The 17,658-nt window shown below is 44.3% G+C and overlaps 1 protein-coding gene across 1 annotated transcript; it reads right to left on the bottom strand.

Annotated features, from left to right (window-relative positions):
• Positions 1-9,264: 9,264 nt before the first annotated feature.
• On the bottom strand, positions 9,265-11,514 carry HOXD1 (homeobox D1). The gene is made up of 2 exons (XM_003776027.5): positions 10,722-11,514; positions 9,265-10,367 (listed from the first exon to the last, which is right to left on the bottom strand). Exons 1-2 carry the CDS (start codon positions 11,365-11,367, stop codon positions 10,033-10,035), a joined length of 981 nt encoding a protein of 326 aa, XP_003776075.2. The 5' UTR covers positions 11,368-11,514; the 3' UTR covers positions 9,265-10,032.
• Positions 11,515-17,658: the final 6,144 nt, after the last annotated feature.

Here is a 17,658-nt window from a genome sequence, read left to right as displayed (position 1 = left end):
CTTTAGTCTTTATTTACATATGAATTGCAGCTAGCTTACCTTTGTCATTGTGACACATGTTGAATTAGGGACAGGTATAAAGCAATACCTTTATTCCTCTTAGTTCATTCAGAACAAAGTTCATTCACTTCATTGGTGTACTAAAATATCTAAGCTGCAATTGTTTGTGTTTACATGGAACCAGTTGAGATAACATTGTCCTCTAAAATATGTAAATTTTTTAAAATCAACGGCCAAGCCCCAAATTACAAACCTTTAATAAAAACAGGCCTTGAGAATTCTCAGATAGCTTCCCCATGTGACAATTCTGAAGCATACAAACACAGTTGTTTCTGAAGTTTCCAAAGGAACCATATGCTGCTAGAAAAATAGATTATTCTGGTTGTATGTGTGCTTTTATTTGCAGTCAAAACAGAAGTGTATTGGACTTTCTTGGCAGGTTAACCCAAGGAAGTTTAAATTTTAACTCTTATTTAAGATTTTTAGGGACAAATAGTACGCTATTTTTGTCTGAATAAGAAATATTGTTGTTTTAATTCATCATTTGGAGCTCATTTTATATATTCATATAGAATCTACCTTTTCTACAATTTTTTTTTTTTTTTTTTGAGACGGAGTTTTACTCTTGTTGCCCAGGCTGGAGTGCAATGGCATGAACTCAGCTCACGGCAACCTCTGCCTCCCGGGTTCAAACGATTCTCCTGCCTCAGCCTCCTGAGTAGCTGGGATTACAGGCATGCACCACCACACCTGGCTAATTTTTTGTATTTTTAGTAGAGATGGGGTTTCTCCATTTTGGTCAGGCTGGTCTTGAACTCCCAACCTCAGATGATCTGCCCGCCTCAGCCTCCCAAAGTGCTGGGATTACACACATGAGCCACCGTGCCCGACCTACAATTATTTCATAAGCGAATAGTTTTTTCCCCCTATATAAAGCTAACACACTTCACATATTCAAAATGTGGCTCAAAGTTTCAAATGTAAGAGGTGTAAACATTTACATATGATAGAGTAATTACTCATACAGGCAATTGAATACTAACACTATTTTGACAATTAGATCATAAGCAATCAGGAAAAATAATTTCTATTTATATAGAACTGTCCTTCAGCCTTTAATTAGACCACAATGTGTCCTTTTTGCAGCAAGTTTTTATTTATTTTTTTCAGTTTAAGGGTAGGTTTTTATAGACCCACAATGGAAATAGAGTTTTTTTGTTTGTTTGTTTGTTTTTGTTTCTTTGTTTGTTTGTTTGCTTTTGAGACAGAGTCTGGCTCTGTCGCCCAGGCTGGAGTGCAGTGGCGCGATCTCAGCTCACTGCAAGCTCTGCCTCCCGGATTCACGCCATTCTCCTGCCTCAGCCTCCCGAGTAGCTGGGACTACAGGCACCCGCCACCACGCCCGGTTAATTTTTTGTATTTTTAGTAGAGACAGGGTTTCACCATGTTAGCCAGGATAGTCTCGATCTCTTGACCTCGTGATCCACCCGCCTCGGCCTCCCAAAGTGCTGGGATTACAGGCGTGAGCCACTGCGCCCGGCCGGAAATAGTTACAGTTTTATGCACAGTTGAGAAAATTCACAATTCCCCACTGCCAAAGTGGTAGAGGGAAGAATTTCTCCTTTCTGCAGCAATAGGAGTTAATGTGGTTGATCACTCCTGTTTTCACTTTGATGTCCACAGAACACAACCTGAGCCTCTCTATTTTAAAGAATGATAAATTCAACCCTGGGGAGTGCTACAATGTAGGAAATATATGTAAATCATCATTGCATTCTAATTTATGGCCCCTGACCTCCAAAGTGCCATGTATGTGAATTCACATGCCCTTTTGGATAGAAAAAAACTGAACAAAAGTGTGATGGATTTAAGTTTTCTGTGCTCAGAATGAGCCAGTAAACTAGAAGCAGTGGGTAATGGCCTGACACCTCTTCCATCCTTTATTTCTCCCGGGCTTCTTCTAAGGTCTTGGAGTCTTAGTTTAGTGAGTGCCCAGCCGTCACAGTCATCAAGCATTCATTAACTGCCATTTTCCTTTCCTCTGTTATTATGTACCACCATTATTTTGCTAAATGTATTGAATAACCCTAGACTTTACTTATTCTCTTCAGCCATATTCGCTGCAATGATTCTTCACTTCCCAGTATCTCTTCAATCCTAATTGGTAATAGTCTGTGCATGGCACCTGGAAACTTAGTACATATTTGTCATATATGTAAGTATTTCTCTCCCTCAGTCCCTGTCTTTCCATCCAAATGCCTATCACAATGCTCATTACCCGTTCTGTCTTAATAATTAGCAAAGGTTACACTAGACATTGTTCTAAATGATCCACATGTATTATCTCTGTTCTTCCTCACAAGTCAGTGAAGTGGAGACATTAATAGTCCCATTTTTAAGGGAGAGATGTAAAACTGAATGACACTGAATCACCTGTCCCAGGATTTGTGCCCAAGCCTGTCTGCTTCCAAGGTTCACTGTGGTAACTACTACATTTAATTGTCTCTAGAAACCCTCTGCTAGACCTCATTTGGTTTCATCAGTCTTTCTCCAGGAGTTCTGTTTCCATAAGGTATTCCAACAACTATAATAAGTAACAAATACAATATATTAAAAAGCCTCAAACAACAACCAAAATGCATTATAAATTACATTCTGTAAGAATAAAAGGGATTGGCTGGGCGTAGTGGCTCCTGCCTGTAATCCCAGCACTTTGGGAGGCTGAGGCAGGTGGATCACCTGAAGTCAGGAGTTCGAGACCAGCCTGACCAACATGGCAAAACCCCCTCTCTACTAAAAATACAAAAATCAGCTGGGCATGGTGGTGGGCACCTGTAATCCCAGCTACTCGGGAGGCTGAGGCAGGAGAATTTCTTGAACCAGGGAGGCGGATATTGCAGTAAGCCAAGATCGCACCACTGCATTCCAGCCTGGGCAACAGAGCAAGACTCCATCTCAAAAAAAAAAAAAAAAGAAAAAAAAGAAAAAGAAAGAATAGAAAGAATAAAAGGGATTGTTTTAGATAACATTCACACTTTATTGGTATACAAAGCATTTAGTCAAAAGAATGTACCAGATGCATAAGGAGGAAAGTCTATAAGCTCTCCCTCCTTCAGCTTTCTAGCCTCCTATTTGTATTCTACTGTGTAGTCAAAAATCACTTGTGTTCTATTATAACTGATGAAATATAGAGAATACTTAGCAAATAAGTCATCAGAGTGTTCCTCACCTGGTAGAAAGCACTTGATGAGTAGCACTCTAAGTTTTGATCCACATTCAACATTCAGCAAATGGTATAGGACCACTATTATGTATAAAATACTCAATGATAGATGAAATATACATATGCCCATGGAAGGGTAACTAATGATAGGGGAACAAAGGCGGAAAGAGAAAAAGACCTCTCATAATATGGCAGGAGATTCTAAGTGCTTAAGCAGGTAATACAAAAAATAAATACTACAGCAGCTCAGAGGAGTTAGCTTTAAATTTGGATGATGTAAAAAAAAGGTTTTATAGAGGTGGTGAGGTTTGAGCTGTGCCACAAAGGATGACTTTGGATAGGCAGAGAGAAAGTAGATGTACGAAACAGGAATGACATGAGAAAAGGTTCAGAGGCAGGAAAGCCTGAGTTTCTTGCAGGCAGTATAAACAGTCCACACTAACTGGGGGTAAAGTTTGTGTGTCAGGCAATGGTGGGAGATTATCAGGGAAAAGATGGCTGGATACAGGTGTTGAGGGCCTTGAATCCCAGGCTAAAAACATCTGAGTTTCTTCTACTTGCTACCAGCAGCTACTGAGAGTTCAAAGTGGAACAATACAATGAAAGTAGGGCTTTCAAACGGATTGACTGGGAAGAAGACTGGAGGCAAGGAGACCAGTAAGGCATCAGTTGCATTGCTGAGTGAGAAATGATAAAGACTAAGCCAATGGAGAAGGAGAAATAGAGTTTGCTGACTAATGGAAAGGAGGAGAGATTTGTTTATCCATATTTCTTTTCCTCAACAGAACGGAGCATTCACTTCAGAATCCCATTTATCTGAAAGGAAGAGAAAAGAATCAATATGACTTCTCTATTCTGAAAGTTGTCAACTTTGAAGTATGGAATTAAGGACAAAGAGATTGAGAATCCAAACAGAAAGTGCTGACACCATTTGAAAAATCTCTTGTTAAGATCTAGTTTATCTGTTCAATGGAAAGTGGTCTTTTTGGAGGCTCTCACCATCGTTAGCTTTTAGTTCATCAGGTAGACAAATGAGGAACATTACCTAGTTCACATATACATATGCACATACACCCAGATTCTAAAGCCAGATAATTTTTTTTTTTTTTTTTTGAGACGGAGTCTCGCTCTGTCGCCCAGGCTGGAGTGCAGTGGCACAATCTCGGCTCACCAAAAGCTCTGCCTCCTGGGTTCACGCCATTCTCCTGCCTCAGCCTCCCAAGTAGCTGGGACTACAGGCGCCCGCCACCACTCCCGGCTAATTTATTTTTATATTTTTAGTAGAGACGGGGTTTCACCGTGTTAGCCAGGATGGTCTCTATTTTCTGATCTCGTGATCCGCCCGCCTCGGCCTCCCAAAGTGCTGGGATTACAGGCGTGAGCCACCGGGCCGGCCCAAGCCAGATAATTTTCAAAGGTCTCAGAAATTACTTCAATCCCAGCCTCTCGTTGACATTAACCTTACAGAGCTACAGTACTACTAAATACTCTTCAGTAATAACCAGCAGAGTAAAGGATTGTGAAGAAATGCTAAGGTGATAAGGGAATGTAATGATCATCCAGACCAACCCACTTTGTTTTATAGGAGAATCTAAGACCAGGCAAGCTATTTTTCCTTTTAATCAGAAAATACAACTGGTACTGAAATCCAGGTCTCCTCCCTTAAGAATAATGTTCTTGGCCAGGGGCGGTGGCTCACACCTGTAATCCCAGCACTTTGGGAGGCCGAGGCGGGCAGATCACGAGGTCAGGAGATCGAGACCATCCTGGCTAACAAGGTAGAAACTCTGTCTCTACTAAAAATACAAAAAATTAGCCAGGCATGGTGGCGGGCGCCTGTAGTCCCAGCTACTCAGGAGGCTAAGGCAGGAGAATGGCGTGAACCCGGGGGGCAGAGCTTGCAGTGAGCTGAGATTGCGCCAGTACACTCCAGCCTAGGCGGCAGAGCGAGACTCCGTCTCAAAAACAAAACAAAACAATAATGTTCTTACTGGGTGTGACAGTGCATGCCTATATTCCCAGCTACTTGGGAGGCTAAGGCAGGAAGGTCACTTAAGCTCAAGAGTTCAAGACCAGCCTGGGCAACAAAACAAGATCCCATTTCTAAGAAAAGAAAAATAATAATGTTATTTTTTCAGGGTCCTTTACTTCAGCCTCAGTGGTTCCATCCTAGGAAATGTTTGGACGCTAACAATGTGGCTGCATTGTCTCCAGCTATATCTTTCTCTTCTGTTTATATCTTTGAGAAGAAAACACAACAGACGGGGACCTCTAGGATGAGATAGCGTTCCCATTCTAAGGCAGTAGAATGGGAAAAGCCACTGGCTAAAGTCAGCCACCCAGTAGCCCAGAAGAGCACAGTGAGATTGAGATGCTAAGAGAGTAGAAGAGAGTGCCAACCTGCCCTTGTCCCCATTATCCACTATTTGATGCATTTGAAGAGAAAGAGTGACTCTGGCTCTAAGATGTTAGATAAAAGCAATCATTGCTATTATCTCATAGGCAATGATGGCAGTGGAGAAAAAGCAATGGTTTCAAGGCAGGGGCAGATATGGATTTACTATGAGCCCAGTGAAATTTAAACTTCACTAACTTGAACCATTCCACATCCTGGGAATTTTGTATTAACAATTTTGTATTTTTTTCCTTAAAGAGGTTTCCCCAGATTGTATAAGCTTCGGCTCTATAAAATCCCTAAGAATTCAGTGTGCTAAAGAGTCCAGTACCTTCTAGAAATGCCTCAAAAGTGTCAGTTTTAATAAACTTGTAATAGTTTATTAGCTATGACAAGTCCAAATGACTACTCTTTGGCCCTTCTTTCCAAAATATATCAATAAGATTTCTAGAAGGAGAAGAGATTATGTTGAAATCTTTACAAGCTAAGTAATAGACCTTCCTTTCACACCAATATTTAGGATTTTCGTCCTCTTGGTTCATTATTGAATCTAGTTAAACAGTTTCTATAGAAATTTTATTTCTGAATAACAAGTACAACGTAATAAGCAATTACAAATGAGACGTTGAAATAGAGTTATTTTGCAGATTTGTTGCATGTTCATGACTTGAAAACATTAGATAGAGGTAAAAACCATGAACATCTTTGTTTCTATTTAGACGGATATTTATCTTTATTTGTGAGATATGTCCACTATGGTTTTACTTTAAAACCACAAATAAAGTTTTAACAATGGGCATTTTTCTTGTTGAGAGGTCTGTGGTCAGACTAAACATCTCTCGGAAACTGATTAGATCCTGAGGTTTTCAAATTCAATATTCAGCAAATATAGATCATTTCTTTGGCCATAAGAAATAATTAAGAACTTTAGAGTTAATGCAACTCTCCTGAGCCTGCTTCTGTTTTTTTTGGATGACATGATAATCAGACAGCCTCTTCTGGTGTTGGTCCTCACCATATTTGAGATTGAGGCAGCATAAATCACACACAATTAATCTTTTGAAACTCTAGGTGACATTGCTTTAGGTTTTTATATCAGCAAAGCCTTCATTTGCTAGTACTCAACTTATGGGAATTTTATATATTATTAAATGCTTTCCTCTTCCTCACTCCCAATTATCCTGATCCAGAAAAGTAGACACATGGTCATTATGTGAAGACAAAGGAACATTGAATAGTTAATTATGCAACAGCCAGAACTGTCCACTGTGTATTCATCCTTGTAACAGATCGCTGGAGGGTAAATTAGCATATTTAGTTTGAAATCTTGTAAAATAGAAATGGGATTGTTTGAGTAGTTGCAGTTTACATAGTAACCTCACACTTCATGGAGATCTGACTCAAAATAACACAAGGCTCAAAATAATAGGAAAAGGAATGCTCTGTAAATGATCCACATTGCCTAGGTACCTCCACTGACAACATATATTTGATAGTGTCTAAAATCCTCTTTTCCTGTATAAACACAGTATCACTGTAATCCTAGACAGCACATTTGCTTTCTCTTAGAGCCTAACTCCCTTCAAATGATAGGTCTAAAATAAAATATGCAGAAGTCATTAAATTGTAGCATTTTCATTGTTGGGAGGGACCTCCAGAGGTCACCTAGTTCATCCCAATCTCCAGCCAGGACTCTTCCTAATACTGAATATAGCTGTACAGTGATCTGCATTAAGAAAGCTTTTAAAGATCCCTGGGGTTGGGCAAAAAATAGCTAATATTGGCCTGATTCATAAAACAGCGTTATACGAATGTCATAATAGCCACCTTCATCAAGGAAGACATCCATCAGGGCTAAGTGCTAGTACTAGCTTCAGAAGGAAAAGCTTTATTTTCTCAGAGAAAAGGGTGGTAGATTAAGGAAATGACCCAGCATGTTGGTATTTTGTTGTTGTTGTTTAGGTGTACATTTAAATGCTTATCAAAAAGGAAACATTGTCATGTCAAAGACCACTGCAGGGGAAGCCTAGAGGTGGCTGTAAGCAAGCAGATCACAAGTCCTTTAACAAGTTCTTTCAAATAGCAGCAGAGCTCAGAGGGGGGCTGTTGTTTCAAACAAGATTCAATTAGCATCAAGTTATTAAAGGGCAGACGGGGAAACATAAGAATAATATTGACAGACCTGCTTTTTAAGCAATATCTTTTCCCTCTAATCAGCTGAGTTTGTTTGAGCTGATCATTTGATTTCTTCAATTCCATTCAACTATAGATGCAAAGAATGAGAACTTCAGTGTAACTCCAATTTTGTAAGAGAACTAATCATATTGCTGTTTTATAAAAAAAGTAATCTTTCACAGTTGCTTAGATTTATGAATAATTAGATTTAAAGCATTATACTGGAATCTAGAAATCTAGCTAAATAGGTGAGGTTCTTATCTGAATTATTTAGGCCTTTAGCCTTTCTGTTGAACTACAGAAAGAACTTATAGTTGTAAAATAAGGACCTACTCCCCAAAACTGTCTCAAGTATCCACTTGATTCTGTATCTTTATATTGTATCTTTTTCTCATATTTCTGCAAGGTTACATAAATTCTGGTCAACTATGAATGCCTCCAGGGATGAGAAATGGAAGGTTGGGTGAAATAGATTAGAGAATAGGTTTTGGGGTTTTCTTAAACCACATACTCTCGTCAACTTTCAAATTTTGTGCTTGTACCTCTTCCAAAGTATTCATTTGAAAATATTTCATTTCTGAAATCAGAAAGGCACTGTCTGTGCTCTCTCTCAGCCAGATACTCAGTCTGGGTTACAGGAAGTAGAAATTTGTGACTACTAGCCTTTCCCAGTCTCCTTTGTAACTCTTGACTTTGGAAATGGGAATTCAGCCACTGAGAACTTTTTGATGTGCAGCTGCCTTTCTCAGGGAACACTAACCAAGAAACAAAGTCTTCAGGTCACCTTTCCTCTTCCTTTTGTGAGGACAGGAGACAAAAGAACAAGATCTCCCTGAAGTGTCTCCTTGGCTTTACAACATTCCACAGTAGGCACCTAACACTTGAGTTAATGTGCAGACTACACACCTACCATAAAACTAGGGCACTCAAGGTAAGGAAAGTATTTCCATAGTTACTTGGACATTTGGCAGAGTAGCTTTCTCTCTTAAACTACTAATTGTCCATAACTTGCTGGGTGTGTACACAACCTGTAGGAAGTATTATTTTTAAAAGTTATCAGCTGGGTGTGGTGGCTCACGTTTGTAATTCTAGCACTTTGGGAGGCCGAGGTGGGCGGATCACCCGAGGTCAGGAGTTCGAGACCACCCTGGCCAACATGGTGAAACCCCGTCTCTACTAAAAAAAAAACAAAAAATTAGCTGGGCATGGTGGCTCGTGCCTGTAATCCCAGCTACTGGGGAGGCCGAGGCAGGAGAATCACTTGAACCTGGGAGGCAGAGGTTGCGGTGAGCCAGGATTGTGCCACTGCACTACAGCCTGGGCAACAGAGCAAGACTCCATCTCAAAAAAAAAAAAAAAGTTATCAACATAAACAAATTATCATAGCAGAATCAAGAAAATTCAAATACAGGAAACTGAATCAACTTTAAAGAAAGAGAATCATTATTAAAGAGTGTAAGAAAAGCAGAGAGCAGCAGATTCTATAATTTTTATTACCAAAAAAACCCTTTACATGCTATGACATTAAATGTCACTTATAAGGTCATTGCAAGCAAATATTTTTTAAAAATATACATACTGTATATATTTACATTCAAGTTTGAATAATATTTGTCAAGATATAGTTCAGATTCTACTCTTTACCCATTCTGTAGATTTGTTCATCTAGTAACTAAACAGCGATTGTATCATCACTCAGGCACATAGAGAGGTAGAAACCGCTTTTTTAAAGAAAAAAAAAACTGGAGTGCAAATGTGAAGATCATTGAAGCAGCTTAGCTACATCAAGGAGACCCTAACTAGCTTTGGTCATCTCAAAAAGCTGAATACATGTAGCCTTGTCCTTTAAATTAAAACCAGAAAAACTTTGGGCAGGTGCTCTTCTGAGCACATCAGAGTGCTGACAGAACTCAGCAACTAATGGTCTGCCACTCTGCAACGAGAATTGCATATGACTAAGTGAGGCAAAGACAGCAGCGGAGCTGGGCTGGCAGCTGGGCACCTTTTCCCTGATAAGACACAAATCATAACCAAACAAGTGGCTTACAAGACAGCCAATTAATATCTGGACTTATAGTCTGGAAATCAGAAGCCAACTAAAGTACTTCATTTCCCAAGTGAAATCCCTATTCATTTTTGTTCTCCCACCTCCATCTCAAACTGAGCTCCTAAGTCTAGACGGGGTGGGGGGCGCCTGGGACTTCTGCAGGCCACAGTTTTTCCGCCCCAAGTCCCGGCCTCACGAAGGCTCTTGGGACTGAGAAGGGCTGCCGGGGTTCTTGATAAACTTGGTGGGGGTTGTTCCAGAGAGGGGAAGTTGGAGGGGAGCCACAGGAATGGCCGTGGCCAGAAGCCCTTCTCGTTCCCTTTTCTTCTGTTTCATCCTGCGGTTCTGGAACCAGATTTTGACTTGCGTGTCATTCAGGTGCAAGCAGTTGGCTATCTCGATGCGCCGGGCTCGAGTTAAGTACTTATTGAAATGAAACTCTTTTTCCAGTTCTGTCAGTTGCTTGGTGCTGAAATTCGTGCGGATCGCGCTGGAGGGGCTAGCGGCCCCATACTCGGCGAGTTTGCCTGCAACGTAAAGACAGAGCGTCAGCCAGGCCAGAGGCCGGGGACAGAACGTGGGTGAGCAGTGGAACTAGTTAGAATCAAAGTCCCAGCGCAGCCCTCCTGGGTCCCTAGGAACAGAATTTGTGCCAAGAGACATTCCACGGAGAGCTCCTTCCTGAAATTTTCTGAATGCCTGGCACATTTTCCGAGTCTGTACTCGAGGCAGACTCAATGGAATTCGCCCGGGAACGCGTCTCCTCCACAAAACCCAAACCGCTGTCTGGAGAGGCAGCGGCACCAAGCTCCCAGCGCATTTCCGCGGGGGAGGCTCCGTCCCCAACCCCAGGTGGCCCCATCCAAGGCCCGCGGACTTACCTTTCTTAGAGGCATTCCTCTTCACTTTCATCCACTCGAACGTGCTGAAGGCGGCAGGGAGGCCGCAGGCGGGAGAGACGGACTTGGGGTAGGTGCCTGGGGCCGGGGATGCGGTCTGGAAAGCACCAGGGTGGCCGTCGTCTGGCGCTTTGAGACACGCCGGAAAGGGGCCGGGCTCGCCGAAGGCCGCGTAATCCACCTGGCCGCTGAGGAGGAAAGAGCCGCCGCCCGAGAAGACGGCCGAGGTGGCGTAGTGGACGTGAGACCCGCCGTCGTCGGCCGCCCGCCCAAGCACGCCCGGGAAGTCGTACGCCGGCCCGGACCCCAGGAAGCCGTAGTCCGCGCCCCCCGCTGCCGCCGCAGGTGCGGCACCAGGTTCGTAGGCCCCCTCCAGGGTGCACTGGGGCGCGGCCGGAGGCGGTATGGGCGGCCGCGCGGGGGCGGCCGGGGGCGAAGGTGAGGGTCGGGCGGCGGCCAGGGGCAGACAGCTGACGAAGGCGCCGTCGCCGTTGCCCAGAGGGAAGGCGGGCTGCAGAGCCACGGGCCGGGCGTCGGAGCGGCAGAACTTGGGTGCCAAGCTGAGCACGTCGCCGCCGACCCCGCCGCCGCTGCTGCTGCACGACACGTACTCCAGGTAGGAGCTCATGGTTCCGGCCCCACCTTTCTGAGGGCGCAGGCCGGGGCCGGAGTACGGAGCCGGGCAGAGGCTGAGCAGGACTGCCGCCGTCTGCGCCGCTCCGCCACCCCTCTCTACCCGAGCTGCCCTCTCCAAGCCATGGCGAGTGAGCTGGAGGTAAATAGTGGCCTAATATACCGGCGGGGGCGGCCACGTGGCGCTGGCCGGCCAATGGGCGGCCTCCCCGCACGGCCCAGGTCCCGACTGGCGCGCCTCCTCGCGCCTGCCCCGCAGCCAAGTTAGCCAAAGCAGCCCAGGGCCGCCGCCCAGCGCCCCCCAGCCCCGAGGAGAGCCGTCGCGACCGGGGGCTGCCTGGGCAAGGGCGGGGCGAGAGCGCAGAACGCCTGCTCTCGGACAGGTATTGGGCGAGGTGGGGGGAGAAAGGCAGGACTGGCCGCTCGGGTGAGGGCGAGGGGATGCAGGGGCGCGAGCCGCTTCTGCTCTGGATCGTGGGGAGCTAGTCCCTCGAGGGCGGAGTGTGGGCGTCGCGGCGTGGAAAAGGTTAAATGGGAGCATGACGCGCGGCCGGTGGAGACTGCTCTTCGCCCACCTCCAGGATAGATGAAGTTATTCCTCTTCCCCTCTTCTGAGTCCTCTGCGCTTTCGGTTTGCTTGGCGCTGATGTTATCCCTCTTCTAAACCTAGAGCAGATGTTTGGTTTTTTTCCTTTCTTCCCCCTTTCCTAGGACTCATGGAACTACATTTTATGCTGTGAGTGCTGTGTGCCTAGGGCAGGACAAAATTTTCACTTTTTGACTAGGTTTCCTTTTAACGTGACTTTGCAGCTTTCTTCTATCCCTCGCAATTTGTGGCGGCGTGATGAGGGCCAGTGTTGTAGTGCCAGATTTTGATAAAGTTTCTGCCTTGTGGGGTAGTTTAGCAGATTTTCCCCTCTGGCTGGGTTGTTGGAATAAAGAATCCAGAGTGGTGGTGGAACACTCTTTATGCTTCTATCTGGGAGGCTGGCACAGGCACCGGTGCGGCGCTTGCTTTCACTGAGGAGCTTGTGTGGAGGGCGCAAAGGCTTACCGGGGACGGGTGAGATCTCAGAGGTTTGGATGGACTTGTACCTCGAAGCAATTAGAGCTTCTGCTCCATCAGATAAGTGCTGCATCGTCTCTTGTGAGTGAAATCTGAGGGCTCACAATGTTAATGGGCTCACGTCTTTCCCTTGATAATATGGTTTTGTTTACTGAGTGTAGAGAGACGGGAAATAAAAGTGCAATTGGCACAGGAAATGAAGAGTAGAAAGGTTACAAAGACCAGCTTTACATTGACAAACTTTCCAACTTCCTTTAGCATTTGTTTTAATGTTCCCTTTTGGGGGGAGTGTAGGAAAATTACAAGTTAGATAAATAGAGATTATTTACACACAGTAGTTATGAAAGAGGGTGGTTTCCTAAAACCCTGTGTGAATAAAGACTCTAAAGAGTCTACTCAGAGCTTATATCAAGTGCCCTTGAAAACTTAACTTATTACAGCCTCTAAGTTATGGTAAGCGAGGTTTTATCATTGTTTTACTGATTCACTTGTCATAAAAGAGCGATTCAGCTGTTGCCTAAAATTCCACTCTGAGGAAGTCTTTAGAATAGGCGCCATCACAGCCCAGGGAGCCAGTTCCTTCCAGGGATGTGGACTTGTGAATAAACAAAGCCCTACCAAAATGTGGACTACTGATGGACCTGAAGTTGTTGCAAGATGGGGGAGGGGTGTCCCCAGGTTGAGGGGAGCCAGTACAGGGTGGATGCCTAGGAATCAGCACAAAGTTAAAGAGGTCTGTGGTTCCTGCACTGCTGGAGTTCTTGAGTTTGATTGGAAATGGAATACCTGTGCTGAAAATAGCCCTTCAATCTTGGTTTTGCTATTTCAGTTTTGTGCTATAGCCAGTCAGATGACAAGGTCCTAAATAATTTTTATTTATTTATTTATTTATTTATTTATTTTTTTAAGTGCAGTGACGTGATCTCGGCTCACTGCAAGCTCAGCCTCCCCGGTTCACGCCATTCTTCTGCCTCAGCCTCCCGAGTAGCTGGGACTACAGGCGCCCACCACCATGCCCGGCTAATTTTTTGTATTTTTAGTAGAGACGGGGTTTCACCGTGTTAGCCAGGATGGTTTCGATCTCCTAACCTCGTGATCCGCCCGCCTCGGCCTCCCAAAGTGCTGGGATTACAGGCGTGAGCCACCGCGCCCAGCCCTAAATAATTTTTAAGAAGAGAAAAATAAAAGTTCTTCCCTAGCACCCCAGTTAGAAAATGATAGAGCTCTTCAGAGCTAGCTCAGCCTTAAAATGCAGACACGTTTCTTCACTCCTTTCCTGTGCCATTTATGCAAAAGTAACAGCAAATAAGATGCTGCTGAGTTCACAATGCCCCCTCCTCCACCTCTGGCTAGAGTTTAATAGCCAGTTTTTATCTGCAAGATGTCCCAGCTCTCACACTGTTCCCTCAAATGATACTTATCCTATCACAGCTCCTAAGCCTGGAGGCCCCATGGGTTAAGAAGGAAGGATGGCTTTATAAACCTCTTTGGGGAAGACATCCAGCCGGCTGCAACCCAGGGTTTAGGGCAGAAGAGTCAGCCTGACTGTCTGGCAAGTCTCACCAAAACCCCTCAAATTAAGGGCCTTTTCTCTAAGGCTTCAGAAAAATCAGGCTGCCTAGGTGTCCTGGCAGCTTTCACGGCAACAAAGACTAAGTTTTTCCTCCTGGGCATTTGGGGCAAAGGCTGGGTCCTTCATGATATAATTAGGCCTTCACTTTAATGCACCCATGAGCTATCCACACTAGCTCCATCAAGTAAAATTTTGGAGATTTAGCCTTTCTGAGGGAAGAAAGTGTACTAAAAAAGAATGAAGTTTTTAAAAATACTGTTTTGTTTTGTTTTGTTTTCACAACTGTGGGTGAGAGCGAGGGAGAGATGTTCAATATTTGTTCAGACCCAATAGCATTTCTCTGATAATCGCATACAGAAAACTACATTCTGGCTGGGCACGGTTGCTCACATCTGTAATGCCGGCACATTGGGAGGCCGAGGTGGGTGGATCACGAGGTCAGGAGATCAAGACCAGCCCGGCTAACACGGTGAAACCCATCTCTACTAAAAAAATAAAAATAAAAATAAATTAGTGGTACACGCCTGTAGTTTCAGCTACTTGGGAGGCTGAGGCAGGAGAATCGCTTGAACCCAGGAGGCGGAGGTTGCAGTGAGCTGAGATCATGCCACTGCACTCCAGCCTGGGTGACAGAGCGAGACTCCGTCTCAAAAAAAAGAAAAAAAAAAGAAAGCTACATTCTGTTCACCCTTCTCTCCACTCCCTTAATCTCCAAATCCTTGGCATATCCCACACCTTGGGGCTCAGAGTTGGCATCTCTATTCTTGGGCTGGGTCTTGACTTGCTCAGGTTGGAAGTCAAGACTCTGGTCATCTCATACTCAAATTCAACAGATGTTTGCCAAGGATTTACTGTGTAATGACATTTTGTTAGGAGAAAGTTAGGCTAGGGAAAAGACATTCTCAAACCAAAGGAGCTAGAGATTTATTTCTGACACAGGTTTTAGCTATACTTATAAATCTACTCTAGAGGAATCTTAATGTATAATTATCTAAGGAGAAATTGGAAGATATTATTGGGGAAATATAGAAAGATGTGAATATAGCATATTTTGAGTAACATTAAAGTTTGTCTCTTAGATGTTCACAAAGTATGGGAGAAATGTCTTACTAATTTTATTACTTGTCAAGCCATGAATTCCCCAGGGTCACTCGCCCTGCTGGGTCCTGGTGCTGAGTTCTCCACGGGAGGTGACAGCAGAGGGGCCCAATTGCCAGGTTGTGTTTGATGTAGGAATGCTTTGAAATCTCTCCCTTCCTGCTCACCACAGCAGCCACCCCCACCCACTCCCTATCCCTTTCATGACTACCTTTCTCTCCCTTTCTAATAACTAGCCTCTTTTCTTCAGACAGAAGTGATAAAGGGTGGCAGTCTGGTTTTCTGTGTGTTTATTTTATTTTATTTTATTTTTGAGATGGAGTCTCGGTTTGTCACCCAGGCTGGAGTGCAGTGGCATGATATTGGCTCACTGCAACCTCCGCCTCCCGGGTTCAAGCAATTCTCATGCCTCGGCCTCCCAAGTAGCTGGGACTACAGGCACATGCCACCACGCCCGGCTAATTTTTATATTCTTAGTAGAGACAGGGTTTTGTCATGTTGGCCAGGCTGGTCTCGAACTCCTGACCTCAAGTGATCCACCTACCTCAGCCTCCCAAAGTGCAGGGATTGCTTCTGTAAGTTTAAAGTTTTCAGGAAGCTCCGGGTAAGCCCTCTAGACAAGTCCCACTATGTTACCGCGTGGAAGCACTTGAGTACATTGAAACTCTTGGCTTCCTAATCCCGTCACAGAAAATCTTGTTTGTTAGGGTAAAAAAGGGTGGGTGTCTTTTTTTTTTTCTTAATCCACATTAAGAGAAAGTGCAGATTAAGATGCAGTTCTCTGTAGCATCCCTCAGTCATCCTAGGATGGAGGTAGGGATGCAAAGGAGTCCTAAGGACAAGAATTCTAAACCTGTTGAAAATCTGACAATATGACGTTCCCTGAGGAAAACCATTTAAAGTGCTGTGCCTTTCCCTGAGAATTTTGTGAATGAAAGACTCACTGGTCAAGCCAGTGATTGACACATGGAGGCATTCGAAAGTGTTTGTTGGACGTAAGCAGAGTGGACAGAATGGTGTGTCTTTACCATGACTAATAACGGCTGAAGGATATCTTTAGATTGTTGCCTCCTAAAACCACATCAGGTGGGTAGAAATCACCATAGAATCTTGTTTAAAAGTTCAGGTTTCTTGAATCATCCCCAGAGATTTTTACTTAATAGTCTGACTCAGGAATTTTTTTTAAATTTTTGATTTTTTTGTAGAGATGAGGTCTTGCCACATTGGCCAGGCTGGTCTTGAACTCTTGGGCTCAAGTGATTCACCCACCTCAGCCTCCCAAAGTGATAGGATTGCAGGCATGAGCCACTGTGCCTGGCCTAGGAATCCTTTTTTTTTAACAAGACTTTCGGGTGATTCTAAAGCAAGATTGTTTGGGACCACACTTTGAAAAATTCTGCTGTAGGAGTTGGGGTGGGAGGGGGCAGTGTGGGAAGAAAGGAGATGTTCCTATGGGAGGGACCATAAATGATGAGAGGTCATGGCTAGCTGGCACATGAGTATACCTAAAAAGTGTCCAGAGGTTTGTTGGGTTGCAGAGAGGTCAATATCAAGGTAAAACTTAAGTTTACTTCAGCTGAAGTTCTAGAACATATCCTTAAGAAGTGGTCAGTTGGAAGTTTCCCAAGTTTTGCTGACCAATTGGTGCTTTGCAGAGACTGGGCTCACTTCTGCTTCTTGCCGCTTCCCTACCTTGGCTTTGATGATGCCAGTGGGGTGGGAAGAGAAAGAGATTTGTCTCTCCCAGTCTCTTCAGAGAAAATTTAGAGTGGTTCTGAGGCAATGGGAAGAAGGAAGGAGTGAGAATGGGCATCTGAAGAGAGAGGATTCAGCCTTTTTTTTCTTCCATCTCTCAAATTGGAATATGTCTTTGAGCCCCAGGGATCCAGAGGGGGCCAAATGTCCCTTAGCCTAAGCAGTAACTCTTTCTCTGGCTAAAGGCTGACCTTTCACAGCCTAAGATGTCAAAACTAGAAAACGCCTTCCAGATAAGCTACATCAAACCCCTAATTTTAGAGAGGAAGTCACTTTACTCAGAGGTTAAAAGGCAAAGCCATCCTGCAAAAAATGGAACCACCTTGGGTCTCATGACTTTCCACAGTCCATTGCCTTTTCACAGTCTGCAAAGAGGAAGAAATATAGTAGCTACTCCTTGGCATTGTGGCAGGCCTCGATCCCAAGCAAGCACAGCAGTGTTCAAGAAGGCGCACTCATTTCCAGGAGGCCACACAGTCAGTGGTTCTGACTGAGAGGCCTGCTGCTCTGCCAGACTTCTGTAGCCTCATCTTGAGTCTTCCTAGAAGAGAGGGTAGAGACAGACCTGGGACCCCAGCACCAAGCAAGAGTGAAGAATCCCCTCATTATCATTGAGGTTGATCAGCATCAGGGCCCTGGGGGAGCAAAACAAGAGGTATCCCATGATTAATTTTGCTGGATAGAGCAAGTATAAATAAGGACACATATGAACACACACGGGCACACCCAGGTCACTTGTACTAACCAATTTTTTGTTGTTGTTCCTTTATCATTTTACTCAGGGTGAGTAATGG

Source organism: Pongo abelii, chromosome 11, assembly GCF_028885655.2.
Source record: "Pongo abelii isolate AG06213 chromosome 11, NHGRI_mPonAbe1-v2.0_pri, whole genome shotgun sequence".
NCBI lineage: Eukaryota > Metazoa > Chordata > Mammalia > Primates > Hominidae > Pongo > Pongo abelii.
This window is presented reverse-complemented; position numbering and strand designations above follow the sequence as displayed.